This window comes from Crocodylus siamensis, chromosome 10 (assembly GCF_052110815.1).
Source record: "Crocodylus siamensis isolate JL-2025a chromosome 10, ASM5211081v1, whole genome shotgun sequence".
Classification (NCBI taxonomy): domain Eukaryota; kingdom Metazoa; phylum Chordata; order Crocodylia; family Crocodylidae; genus Crocodylus; species Crocodylus siamensis.
In genome coordinates this window covers 28,212,887-28,227,701 of record NC_143404.1, presented here as the reverse complement: position 1 = coordinate 28,227,701, position 14,815 = coordinate 28,212,887, and the positions used below count along the sequence as shown (strand labels likewise).

Here is a 14,815-nt window from a genome sequence, read left to right as displayed (position 1 = left end):
ATAAGCTTGAAAGCTGTTGAAATTGAAGGTTTTGTTTGAAAGCCAGCATTCCAATATTAAAAAAGCCTTAACCTGTCTGCTTGTCTGTCTGTCCGTAACACTTTACTTGCATTCCAACACAGCAGCAGCTGGGGAAGAGGAGGACCAAGCCTCCTCCCCCTCTTGGGTCCGGACCCACTTTTCCCCCACCCCCACCCCTGTGTTGGCCCTGAGCCTGCTCCTCCCATACCCCTGCCACCACTGGATCAGCCTGGGCCTGCTGCTTCTCCCTCTGCTACAGGGCCTGACTTCTCCCCACCCCTAGGCCCAGTCCTGCCCCACATCGGGCTCAGGCCCAGGCCCGGGCCCGCTCCTCCCATCCCTACCCCCTGCCACTGTGGTGGGGAGTGGGCCTGGACCCCAAGCAGCAGGAGGGAAGGGGGGAGCGGGCCTGGATGGGGGGGCACAGGGCTCCTTCCCCACCCACTCCTCACCCCCCATCATTCTTGACAGGCAATTGGCTAGTTTGACTATAAGAATATTTGTACATGACACAACTTTAACTCAAATCTCATGTCTGTTTAGTAATGATCACTAACTGAATGCAGTGGATCAGTGTTTTGTGTCCTTAACTAGAGTGTAAATTCAGGAGCAGTCTAGGTGCAACTGTAATGGTGAGCGTTATGAGCAATTATGTTGCATTCCAGGAGCTATATAAATAGACAGCAATTGTGGATGAACCTACTTCCTGGCTATTTGTGGAATTGTGGATAAAGGACATAGTTTCAGGCATGCACATTGAGACTGTAATCATGATTCTTACTTTCAAAACTTGTTGGAGTGCAGAAAGTTTATTCAGGATACTAGCCCACATGTGAAGTTGGAGGTTTGAAGATGTCTTTTTGCAGCAATGGAAATGAGGGTCTGTGGTCTCTGTTAGAAATGCTGATGAAGGCATTAGGACATTATCTTTTTATTTGTCTGTGAAGAACCATGCACAGTTATAATATGTAATGATAAATTATATTAAAGTTCCTGGCTTGGCATGATAGTTGTATAATGGCTGGAATTAAACTGCTGAATAGCTAAAGATGGTGTTGATATAGGAATAAAGCCAAGTTTGTTTCCCAAACCTGAATAGAATTTCCTGATTTTCATGCTACACTTTTAATGAGTGGCATTCTAATTTAGTTTTATTTAAACTGATAATAATTATATGTGTTCTTAAAGCTATCAAAATGCGCTGCTTTTTTGCTGAGTTTTTAACTTCATGAACAAGAGGTACAAATATCCCTAAATAAACCTCCAAAAATAGGCTGACTCTCAGACTAAAAATGAAGGAAGCTAACATGGAATTCAAAAACATCTTATGTTATAAATACAATAGTAGAATTGAGATTTATTTATTTATTTATTTATTTATTTTTTAGTTTTGAAACTAACATATTTCTGTAATGCTTTGACCCCTTGATGTCAAATTCTCCCCAAAATATTCTCTTGGAGTTTCCTACTACTAGACTCAAATTTTAGTCTGAATAATATGAGATAGTTGGTAGGGCCAGAAGGGACCTGAGCAGATCATCAAGTCTGACCCCCTGCCATGGGCAGGAAAGAATGCTGGGGTCAAATGACGCCAGGTAGGTGATTATCTAGCCTCCTTCTGAAGACCCCCAGGGTAGGAGCCAGCACCACTTCTCCTGCAAGTTCGTTCCAGATCCTAGCCGCCCTGACTGTGAAGTTGTGCTTCCTGATATCTAGCCTGAACCTACAGATGTTTTTTCAAGAAGTTGCAACTTACTTTTTTGGGATAAACAGAACATCAAAATAAGCATATATAAGAAAGCAAATTGGTTGGAGGATCCATTGTTGGATCCACCTACGCCAAGTCGTATGAAGTGCCTCTACAAACAGAGGAATTTTTCCACACAGATAAGATTGCAGGATCATCCTCATAGACCCTGGTAGATCTCCATAAAAATGTCCACTAGGTCCAGTGGAATGAGACTAAGGTGCTATTTTTTCACTCTTCACTTCGAATATACATCTTGTGTTTGAATAGCGGGCTAGTAATAGCAGTTGAATATTGTGCATATGTGTAAAGTTTGTTCTAAGTTTGAGCAGCTTTATCCTATCTTTGGCATATTTCTAGCTGCTTTTCTGGGCCCCCCTGTACAACTGGTGTATAAACGTACTGCCCACAGGTCAGATCTGGCACAAGCCACGGCAACACCACGGGAAGGAGCCCAGCACTGTGGCTTGTTTCCATGGTGGCAACAAAACACCAAGGATGCCAGGCATCTGGTCCTGGACCAGAACCGGAGGAGGTGTTCATGGTCCCGGTCTGGCCATGGAGCCTGCCCCTGCACCTTTTATCTTGTCTGGGGATTGATCCTGTACCACTCATCTGGCTTATGGAGCCAGACAAGTTTGATAACCCTGCTGTACAGAATAGCAGTGCAGCAGGGCAGAGAAGAAAACAGCACTGATCTAGCAGCAGTGTTTGGACAAACAAAGCAGTTGTCTAGAACAGCAGTTGGCAACCTTTTCAGGTTGTGGCCAGAATTACTTTGCTCTGATGAAAGTCAGGTGGTTAAACTTGTGCTAGCCCTTGGGCAACTGGTGTCTTTTGGGTCAGGGTGGGGCACATCAGTGACACCAGTCAGCAATGGGTGAGGCAGGGTCCCCTGGAGGCCAATCACACTGATGGGGAGGAACAGGTACCACTGATCTCACTCACCAAAAAGTGGCTGCACCACTTCCAGAAGTTTTGCGGCCACTTCCACAAGCAGCACAGCCACTTCTACTGGTGGTCCTGCTCCCCGGCCAGCGCTTGCAGGGGGGCACCGGCACTCATGCCTGCCCCCCAGGTGGTTGCCTAAACAGGGAGTGTGGCCTGACAGGGAGTGCACCAGTGCTGTCAGGGGGTGCACATGCACCCCTGTGCACTCACTATGCCTCACCACTGGCTAGGTCTCAGCCATAGATTCATAAATGTTGGGATCAGAAGGGACCTCAATAGATCATTGAGTCCAATCCCCTGCATAGGCAGGAAAGAGTGCTGGGGTCAGATGACCCCAGCCAGATGCCTATCTAACCTCCTCTTGAAGACCCCCCAGGGTAGGGGAGAGCACCACCTCCCTTGGGAGCCCATTCCAGGTTTTGGCCAATATAACTGTGAAGAAGTTCTTCCTAATGTCCAGTCTAAATCTGCTCTCTGCTAGCTTATGGCCATTATTTCATGTGACCCCCAGGGGCACCTTGGTGAGCAGAGCCTCACCAATTCCCTTCTGCGCCCCCATAATGAATTTATAGGCAGCCTCAAGGTCGCCTCTCAACCTTCTCTTGTGGAGGCTGAAGAGGTCCAGGTGCCCTAGTCTCTCCTCATAGGGCTTGGCCTGCAAGCCCCTAACCATACGAGTGGCCCTTCTCTGGACCCTCTCCAGGTTATCCACATCCCTCTTGAAGTGCAGTGCCCAAACTGGAGACAGTATTCCAACTGTGGTGTGACCAGTGCCCGATAGAGGGGAAGTATCACCTCCTTGGTTCTGTTTGTTATGCATCTCCTGATTTGCTGATGACTTCGTCACACTGACAACTCATGTTCATCTTGGAGTCCACTAGGACTCCAAAATCCCTTTCCGCTTCCATGTTGCTGAGCAGGTCATTTTCTAGGCTGTAGGTGTGCTGGACATTTTTCCTCCCTAGGTGCAGCACTTTGCATTTCTCCTTGTTAAATTGAATTCTATTGTTTTCTGCCCATTTGTCCAACCTGTCCATGTCTGCCTGTAGTTGTTCCCTGCCCTACAGTGTCAACTTCTTCTCGCAGTTTTGTATCATCTGCAGACTTGGACAGAATACACTTCACTGCTACCACTTATTCTCTCCATGTTGGCACCAGGAGAGCTGCACAACAACCACTTCTCCATGTAGCAGCATGGGGACAGCTCTTGCTGGTGAAGCCCCGTGTCTGCAGGAGGATCAAATGGGCCATGGGTTGCTGACTCCTGGCCTAGAGGATGACAGTCACTGCTGTACAGCTTGTGAGCTTTCATAGAATTCACCTCTCTCCTCTAGGAAAAAATGTAAAGATTTGTTAGTTAGCAAGAGAAAGCCCCTGCTCACATTTAAGTCTCTAGTGCCAGTACAAAGTCCAACTGAAGTTAGTGCACCTCCTTATATTTCATAAGTAACAGGGACGATGTGTAGGGGGTGCATGCAGATGCACATGCACCCCCTGAGCATGGTGGTGCACCCTCTGCAAAAAGGCACTGCCGACACTGTTGGTAGTGCCTGCAGGCAGTCACCGCTCGCCACCATGGCAGTGCATGACCTGCCGTGCATGACCTGGCAGTGTCTGCAGGTGGTCCATGATACCTATTGGCTGCTGTCACTGCTGCCGGCAGTGGCTGTGGGTGGTCGTGACCCTTGGTCAAGGCTTGCCACCCCCTCTGCTCCCTGCTACTGACAGCGCTGGCAGCATCTTTGGGAGCTCCACACTTACCGCCTCCACGCTCCTGCCGCCACCGCCATACTCCTGTCACTGCCATGACCCCCCCACCCACCGGGAGCACACGCCATTCATGGTAAGTAAAATCTCAAAACATGTTTACATGATTGCAGTTGAATCCTAATTATAAAAAGATCTTTTCACTCTGGCCTACCACCTCCTTATCACTGTTAACATGCTTCTGCTGGCAACAGTGAGACACTCTCTGGGTACATCTACACATACAATTAACCCACAGAAATAAACTCCAGCACAGTTCATGCTGGAGTTAATGGCTCCCAGGCGCAGTGCATACACATGTGCCCAGGACGACAGCAGTTAGAGCTGCGGTAGGGCATCCCAGGGTGGTGGCATCAGGTATCAGAGACTGTCTGGGGCACAGGGGTGTTACAGTGTGAGGCTCGTTGGCAGGCAGCCCCTGCACCGTAGCACCCTGATACCCCAGCCAGCCCTGGTCACTGTCTATATGTGTTTTGGTGTGCTAAATGACTCTGCCATAGGATAGCACTTGTCCCAGACAACACTGTCCTACAGTGGAGTTAATTAATTTACTGTGCCCTAATATGGGTACAAATGTAGATAGTGATGCTTTACTATGGAGCTAATTAGTCAGTGCCACAGTAAAACACATGTTTAGATGCACCCTCTGAAGAGAAGCATGCAGTTCTGTCTACAGTGCAGTCATAGGTCTGGCTTTCAGCTCCTATAATGATACCCAAGCAGGTTTCAAACTAGCCAACTCAGGTACTTGTAGTAGTAGCCACAGTAGCTGGAGCTCAGTGCAGGCTGTAAAACCTTCCTGAGAGACTGGGTGAATATTTAAGCAAGGTAGCCTCTCTTTGATCACTGTGTGGCTGCAGCTAATTTTTAGCCACACCAAAGTGTATTAATTTAAAGATAGCCTGGGTATGTCAATGTAAAATTCAGTTCTGTGCCACTGACTTCAGGGTAGACAGACAATTACTTTTGTCAACCTGTGTTTTAACCTTGCATTTTGGCAAAAGTCAAATGTCCATGTGTTACGGATGGTGTGGTTGGGAGCATATATTTGTAAGTACAATTCACATAGACCCACACAGACCTTTTATTAAGTTCCCCTTCTTGTCAGCTGCAGTATTAGAAAGGACTGCACTAGACTGGGAACATTTTGCACTATGGTTTATAAATCAAACCCCCAAGGGCACAGTAATAAGCTAGTTAAATGCAAGGAGCTAACACTGTTCTTATTAGCTCCTGCATTGATTGGCTTTGATCAATGCCATAGGGATAAATGGAATGTTTTCAGGTTTCTACCTGAATATATCTCCATGAATTTATATTATGAAAAGGTATATTATATTATGAAAAGGTATAAAATCAGACTTCAAGATTTATGTCTTATAATATGAGATCTCTGTTAGTGTCATTTCTCCTGAGCTACTGCTAGTCCCAAAATAGGTACTGTCATATACTTTAGAACAAAGTAAGAGAAAAGTAGTGAATGGGGATAAAATGACAGGACAAAAGAACAGACTTTCACATTATTTTCTTCTGTTGAATTTAGGCAGGTATCAAACTAGAAGTTAATGTTAACAGGGAAGCATCAAAACAAAGTAGCATGGGGTTAAATTTTACATAGTTTTAACTAGCAAAGTAATAAAGAGGGCCAAATTCTGTTTCACTTAACACACCTAAATTACTTTTTCCCATTTTTGCCATTTTTGAATGGTTTTCACTTCTGTTACCCATGAAAGTTCCCGTGGCTTTACAGCAGGAACAATAGGCTGTGCACTGGCTGAGCACACAGCTATATACCTTCATATGCATGTACCTGAACATAAGTCCTGGAAATATGAAGAGGGTCATCACATGTTGCAGTTCTAATAGTTTAATGGTTATGATGACACTTGCCCAGAAAGCAGCAGACCCGAATTCCAGACTTCCCACACCCAGATTGTAATCAGCAACTTTCTGACTTCCTAGCCCAGTGCTCTAATCACCAGGCCATATATCAGGTGTTATCCAGACCCCTCTCCAACCCTCCTTTTGAGTTTGGGCCCAGAGGTCGTCTGGGTCAATTCTTTTGTGGACCTTTTTCCTTAATATTGCTAAGTCAGTTAAACATTCTGTACAGTTAAACATCCCTTGCTTTAGGGTAATAGGACTTTACTCCACATTTTACTCCACTGTTGGAGTTACAAATGGGTAGCAGCCTTTAGTACATATATATTTTGTTCAGTGATTTTTGTATGGGTTCATTACTGTGTTCCATATTGGTACCGTTTAAATAATAGATATTAATAGTGACTTGGGAGGGAAACCTTCAGCTGAATTGCATGCTGTCATTCCTCTTTGTAAATCCCCTCCACTGTCAAACACAAGCTATTTATCGTCATTTTCTGATTTCTTTACAACCTACGCTCATCTTACCTAGCTTCTCTCATACGCTATTGTGAAATCACTGTCTGCCTTCAAGGTGCTGTTATTGTGCTTTTCTCCCACGCTACCCCTCAAGCTTGGGAGAATTTCCTGTAAACATCTGCAAAGCTACCTCCTAATCTTCTTCTAATGCCTCCTTAAAATTCTTCTTTGCCAGGATGCCTATGAAAAACCTTGACAATTCTTAGGCCACTAGTATGCTGAGATTTCAGAGATTTCAAGCTAACCAATGGTGTCTCGTTGTTTTCCTATACCTGCTTCTTCAATGCTAAGATTTTTCGAACAGAGGCACTTTTTTTTAATCTTGTATTTGTATAAATCATTGTGCTATAGGATCCTTAACTAGGGATTCTACATGGTACTGTAATACCTTCCAGGGGAAAGCAGAGCACTGTGGGATGCTGGTGGAGTAGAAGACCACCTGTGGTGCTTCATGTAACTGTACAAAGCTTTTCCAAAACCTGTAACTGTTATATGTGGTGCTTAAGAATGCAGTGCTACATATAAGTTCCTGCTTCAGACAGGACATGTTTTGTAGCACTTGTGCCATTTTTGTAGCATTGCAGGTGGGGGGCATGTCTACACCCATTTTATGTAACACTGCAAGGGTGTGCATAGTGCTACAAATATAATGTCTGTCCTTACTGGGAAATGCTAATATGTACAATGATAAAAAAGCAAAATCCCTCCTTCTTGAGTAATATTATTTGTCTGCTGCTTTTGTGTGACTCAGTAGTCTATCCAATAATTAAAAGCCCCACATGTTTTTCTAATATTCTATATGGTTTTTCACTCATACATACCCCAACTGTGAAAATTGAACTTAGACTACATATCAGTATGGGAACAGTAGATTTTACAGACTTGCTACTGACTCCTCATATCACCCCTTCCCGCACACTTGTGCTGTCCTACGTTGTTTAAGCTTTGAGGGTACGTTTGTGCAATCCTTGCATTTTTTTTCTTATACAGGAGATAAAGTAATTAAAGGCTTTAACTACCTTGCTTAAATTAGGGTTTTTCTCTTTTACTTTTACCGGTACTGAGTTTAACCTTTGAGTCATTAATATTAGACAGTCAACAGCTACAGAATAAAATTTTCTTTTCTTTGTTTTGTTTCTTTATTAAAAACTCTGTAGTATTGATTGATTTCTTACCTAACTCCAGGCAACATATAAACATAATAGACCACTAGTTGTCAAAGGCACCCCTTGTTAGATACAGATGCCCCTCAGAAAATGCCAACTCTTAATTTTTACTTTTTTTTTTACTATAGAAAAGTAATAGATAAATTCTTCCATTGCAAAAACTCAGAAAGACCACAGCTTGTCAGAATGTTTTGAACTCTATGGATTCCTATTTGAAATCTCTAGGTTCATCTTGTGAATCGTGTTTGCACACCTCACAGTGCTAACATTGTGTGGCACCCCATGGCACCTTTGAAAAGATCTCAAGGCACCGTAGAGCACCCCCGGGGCTCTCAAAGCACATTCAGTTGTGAATGTTCCAGTGCAGTAGCCTTGACAAACTGAGTTGCTTTGCCCTTCAGATGACCTGGTCAGTAAATAATGATGTGTTTTTAAAACAGGATAATTCTGTGTTAACACAGCAAACCATGAGGTTTTTTAGGTCTTGGCACATGAAGGGCTGGATTGGGGAAGGAGATGCTAGCATCTGGGTTTGTTTCAAGTATTTGTTTGCCTCTAGTTTTGCTGACATTTTCCATAGTAATTTTTAATGCCATAGGGAGTTAAATCAGGGATGTTAAAAAGAAATGGAATAAAATCAATTTACTGTCTTCCTTGCATGTCTTGAGTGCTGGGTTTCCTGTTTATAACTCAGGATGTTTGGAAAAAACTTAACAGGGCCAATTTGATTCTTCACTCCATGTATTTGAATATGCTCATATGTACCTTTACTGTCATTCCCTTCTCTATATCCATGATGACCTTCATTCATACTTAGGGACCTACTTAATTTGCGGAAAAATGAATTTTCCTGGCTTGGTCTCAGCATGAGGAGCTGATTTTTGCAGGCATCTCCCAGCACTCCTGCCCGTCATTGCTGATTGCCAGAGAAGCCCTGGTGGGGAGGAAGAACAAGGGGCAGCCCCCACCTTGGCTGCTGGCTACACTTTGTGCCACCCTGCCCCTCAGTGCTGATTGGCAAAGAAGCCCCAGGGGAGAGGAGGGATGAGAAGACAGCTGGCATCTTAGCTACTGGCTGCCCTTTGTGCCATCCCACCAGCTGGCACCTTCCCCTCTGGGCTGGGCTGTGAGGCAGCAAGGACGGCTGACTCCTATTGGTGAACCAGCATTTAATTTAATTTAATTTAATTTAATTTTTTAAGTTGATTTCGTGGACAATTGCAGATTTTTCAGTTACCGCAAAATCACAAATTAAGTAGGTCCTTACTCATCCTGTATTCTTTCCCTGCAAATAACTCTTCACGACCCAGCTGCTCACTCTTCTTCCTCAGCAGCCCTTCCCCTTTCAGGCAGTCCTTTTGTTCCCCAGACAGAAACTAAGTAGAACATCCAGGCTCTGCAAAGAGCAGGAAGGTCAGCCAACAGGAGCATATGACTCAGCAGAAGTTAGTGGCGTCTCAGTGGTGGCTGCAATGGCAGCTGGTGGGCTGTGAGCATTTATCTTCAGTCTCCAGATTCCAGTGTCTGTTGCAGCACTGACACAGTCCTTTCCCTGCTCTTTGGAATGGTTTCTATCCAAGCATGGGGATTATTAAATGGCTTAAATATGGGTTTGCATGTTTACCTGGGACTGAATCACTTCCAATATTGGTGTTTATTGCCCTTGTTACAGTCAGAACCAGAAGGAAGTCAGTCACCAACTCTATTAAAATTAAGGATAATAAAATATTTCTAGCATGAGCCTTCTCTATAACCCCTAACTGAACTTTCCTTGAGGTCCACAAAAATGTATGTCATTTTCCTACCTGTTTTTCTTTTTTGCTGCTGCATCATTTTGGAGCCAGCCACAAACTAGAAATACCAGAATATTATGCAAGGGGGACAGCTCTTGCAGAATTTCTAGCACAGAGGCAGCAGAAATTACTGAAGAATAAACATGTTTTTTGATAGTGTTGAAGTGATGTTGTAGTTAAGATGGTCCAGGAAATATTCATTCTTCTTCATTCAAGGCATTCTAAAGCTTGTTTTAGTCTATCCCAACCATGCAGTTGGTCCAATAAAAGATACCACCCAGAAAGATCCTGGCATGGTCTTTTGAGAGAGGTTGTTTTTGTAGGCCTGGGCTTACTTATTTAGAAAAGTCTCTAAACATCAGAGAGTTGTCCAAGACACAAATTCAAGCATTTAAAGTTTGTGTAAAACTGTGGGGATCCTGTGCTATCGAATGAAGTTCCACCAGTATCATCTATGTTTGTGCCAATACAAAGAGGGTGCCACAAGGGGCACAAAACACAGAGTGGTGATGACCTGTGTATAGGACCCTGTATGTAGACTGAAAATAAATTTTGCAATCCACATATTCTCATAATACTTTCTGCTTTCATTTTCCAGGGCCAGTAGATATCAATATTGTTTCCAAGTGTAACCCTTGTCTCTCTGGTCCGTGTAAGAACAATGGGACATGCAATAATGATCCAGTGGAGTTTTACCGGTGCACTTGCCCATCCAGCTTCAAGGTAGGACTATAACTGAACTGTGTTAAAAGTCACAACATTTTCTATTATCAGTGGGTCATTTCAGTGGTGTACTACCTGAGGTCAATTTTACAGACAATTGAGCTCATAAATTCTGTACTTAACTTTGCACACCAAAAATCATTCACTCTGTGTGACAGAAAATGCACGTATTTGTTTTTTAAGATGTGGATGTACTAGTGAAAAGATTGAGGAGAATATAGAACAGCAAATGACTTTTGGCACTTGCAGAAAAAAAAAAAACCTTACTTTGGAGGCAGTCAGTTCTGAGGAAGGGAACTGGAGTCTAAGGATTTAGGATTCTTTTAGTCCAGCTCCTGGCTTCGCCACTGACTCTCTGTAGCCTTAGCCGAGACACAGTCTGTTTCTCTCCCCTTTGATTAAGAGTGATTGGGTCTAATTCTCTAATCTCTTGCACCTTGTGAAGTACAAGATGCACAAACCCATGCAAGATGCAACCACTTGAAAGATTCTGAATAAGTGGAGTGTTCTGTGTGTGATAGCCTCCAATTCACACCCGTTTTGCACAGATGTAATGGACTACACAAGCTGGTGAGGAATCAGGCCTATCAGAGTTGTGATTGTTAATATCTGTACTGTAAGTAGATCATGTGAAATCTTATAGATGTGAAGTTCTATTACCCCTGCAAGGAGAATATAGCTGTATCAGAGACAGAGAGAGAACAAGCTTGTCAGTTCCTAGGGAGCATATTGGAGCATCTCTTGAGCAGTATCATGTCTTCACTGCTGCCATATAATTTCCATTGTCAATCCCAAGAAAAATGTGCTGTTAGAACAGGAGTGGGCAAAGTCCAGCCCACAAGCCAAATCAAGCTTATGATGGACTCCATTTGCCAGCAGTCCTTGTGGCACTGTCTCTTTCTGGCTGCTGCTGCCAGACCTAGCCCCAGTACCTGAGCATCCCGGCCCATCTACCCCCCACTCGGGGAGAGACCTGCACAAGCAGGATTCGTGGCCAGGTAGCTGGGATGGGGCCACAGCCAGGAGCAAGATGGGCAGGCAGCACTGGGGAGACCATAGGATTTTGGAGTAATAACAGCCACGTGACTGCATGGGGCCGGGGCTGAGGCCAGGGCACAGCTGCAATTCACTGCCTGCACACCCCTGTGATGAGCAGGAGTTCTACAGGCAGGGGTGTGCAGGGACTGGATCAAGGCTCTGCCCAGGCCCCATGTTGTCACTGCCACAAGATCCTGGCCCCAGAGCACCTTCCCACCCAGCTGTGAGCCCTGCCTATACCACTCCCAGCCAGTCTTCATGGAGACCCTGGGAGCACAGGGCCATGAAAGTACCCTGATTCTGCAGCCCCATGCTGTCATAGCCCCATGCTCCCAAGGTTTCAATGAAGACAAGCTGGGAGCAGTGCAGGCAGGGGCTGCTGGGAAATAGAGTCTGCCACTGGCCACATCCACCATTTTGCCCACCCCTGCATTAGAACATAAGGCTACATGCTGCAGTTCTTCCCAGTTGTTGATATCATTGGGAGCTTAATGCAACCAATGAGGTTAGCGTAAGGAATAAGGTATGAGTTGGAGCATAGTGCAGAATGGGGTGTCCCTGTTTAATTAACAGGTGGGTGGGCATTAGTCACAGGCTTTATATTTTGTGATGAAAAGGGGATATCTGACTTAGAAAATGTTTTAGTCAGGGTGGATAAAAATCAATGATTTTAAAAATATATTTATTTTAAAATTGCATTTTGATTAGATTTTTTAATGGTATTTTAATGGAAATTAGATATTTTAATGCTATGTTTATTTTTAAGATGCTTTAAAAAAATAAACATATATAAAGATAGTTTTAATTTAAGATATGTTAAACCTCAAAGATATCATCATGGAATAGGGATTATAACTTCTCATTATATACTATTTGAGACAATATATTTATAGAACCTTTTAAAAACTTTTATAAATAGGTCACAACAAGACATAGACTATATTAGGGGCCCAATCTTACAGGGTTCCCTGAGGCTCCTGTATAGATTAGTAAAGATTAAAGAAAAACACTCTACCCAGTTGGACTCAGTGCTCATTCTAGAAGATCCCATTAAGTGTCTCTGTAATGGTTAGTCTCAGTTCTCAAACTGGTTTTGTGTCTCCAGAGATCATAGAAGTAGACCAGGCTCTTTGAGTAGATATGGTATCTTTTATTAGACCAGGGGCGGGCAACATATGGCCTGCAGGCCAGATCTAGCCTACCAGGCCATTCTATCTGGACCACAGGGCACCTACAGAATTAATATTTATCTACTCCAAGCTCCCTGTCAAATCTGACAGGAGCCAGGGGCAGTAGGGCCCAGGAAACACTGGCAGGAGTCAGGAGAAAGGCCAGCCCGGGCCTGCCCCCAAACCCCTCCAACCTCCGCACCCCCACACACAGAAGTGTCTGCCTGTGCTTGATTTCTCTTCATGCGGCTGCTCCAGCACCACGTGACCCAAACCCCATACCTACCCACACCCTATATATCCACACACACCCCCACATGCTTCTTCACCCCGTACCCATCCTCCCCCACAAACCCCCCTACTCACACCCACAGCCCCCCCACACCCACACAGTTTACAAGAGTAAGACTTCATTTTAAGCTATTGTGTGATCACGTCTATGAACACTACACAAACACATGTAAATCGGGACAAAAAGATTTTTTTAAATCAAATTAATGAATGTTGTAGATATTTGATTTTTAGAATATAATTTGGTATTTTTCTGGTTCTGAGATGGCAAAACTGCTTGCTAAAAGGAGCATTTCTGGGAGCAAGGGGAGGGAGTTCTGGTGGCAAAGGTCAGGGGGTTAAGGGGCAGGACTTCTGGTCCCAAGATGGCAACCAGGGGGTGGGGCACCTGTCAAGGGGCAGGGCTACCCATGAGTCCCTTAACAGCTTGCCAAAACTCAGTAAGCAGCCCTCCACCCAAAATAATTGCCCACCCCTGTATTAGACTAACTAAATAGTGGGAAAAATTGTTCTTTGCAAGCTTTCAGAGACAAGCACCATTCTTTAGGCATAGGGCGTTTGTTGTCTCCAGAAACAACATTCTTGTTAACAGCAGTATATGGAAATGAGAGATAACAGACATGATTACCTACCCATCAGCCCTCTTGTCTCTGCAAGTTTGTGTACACACAGCCAAGCCCTTACCTTTCTCTAAAAGTGCAAAGTTTCAAGAAGTTAAATGAACAAAGGATATCAAACAACAAGAATGTACTTTTTACAGAAAACAATGATTAAATCGAGGCTTCCTGACCAGTGATTTAAATTGTGATTTAAATCATGCATACAGTTAAGTGTGGTCCAGGGATTCCTGTCCAGTTAGTACTGGCTTATTCACATTGCAAAAACAACATTAAAAACTTCTTGGACTTTTATTAAACGTTGCAGGGAAAGAAGGGAAAAACAACTCTAAAAATATTCTTGATAGCACATAGCTGTTTGATAGCTTTTTACATTATATTAAAGATTGTATTAACTGCCTTTAAAGGCAAAAGAGAAAAATGAGTCTATTGAGATAGTTTGGCTGCTCCTGTTCAAGTCCAGTCCTGTTTCCTTGAAGACAGAGTACCATACATACACTTACAGATGCCCATGCAAAAAACGATAGCAAAAAAGATAGTGAGAGAAGCTTCTGTCTCCTGGTGGTGATTTTTACTGCTCTCAGTGCTGGAAAGACAAAGGCCAGCACACTGTATAACCAGTTATTCTGAGACCTGACAAACTTGCTTCAGCAGCAGGCTATGAATTTAGTTTTTTCACAGGTCACTGGCTCAGAGCAATATTGCAAAAGAAATAGCCTTGTCCAGCTGAATCAGCCCCTTCTTAAACAGAAAGCAAAACAGAGGGAGGGAAGAAAAGAAATGAGGTGGGGAAGAAAAAGAATAAATAAGGAGTATTGTGACAGCAAGGATCTGAATTTCACAACCCACATGCTATTGAAGATGTAGTAGAAGCTGATGACATCATTTCCCTTTCTGGCCTCATTTGGTCAGGATGTCTTTCAAAAACAAGGTGATGAAGGAGCAAACACATCATGATGAATTCCACAAAACACTGGGAGGCAGTAAGGCTGCACACTCTTTCCAATCCAACCATTATTATGCTTATTTATACACAAAGTCTGGGAAGGGGTGGCTTTTTGACAATAACCAGTCAAAACATATCAAAGTAATTTCAACTATAAATAATATGTCCCATATCCAGAACTTTTCA

General features: G+C 43.7%; 1 protein-coding gene across 1 annotated transcript in view; it reads left to right on the top strand.

Moving 5' to 3' along the window:
• Positions 1-14,815, top strand: part of SLIT3 (slit guidance ligand 3) — a 946,021-nt gene that overhangs the window by 815,568 nt on the left and 115,638 nt on the right. The window contains exon 26 of the mRNA XM_090064655.1: positions 10,444-10,568. Coding sequence (XP_089920781.1) covers positions 10,444-10,568 — 125 coding nt within the window. The remainder of the gene's footprint in view (positions 1-10,443; positions 10,569-14,815) is intronic.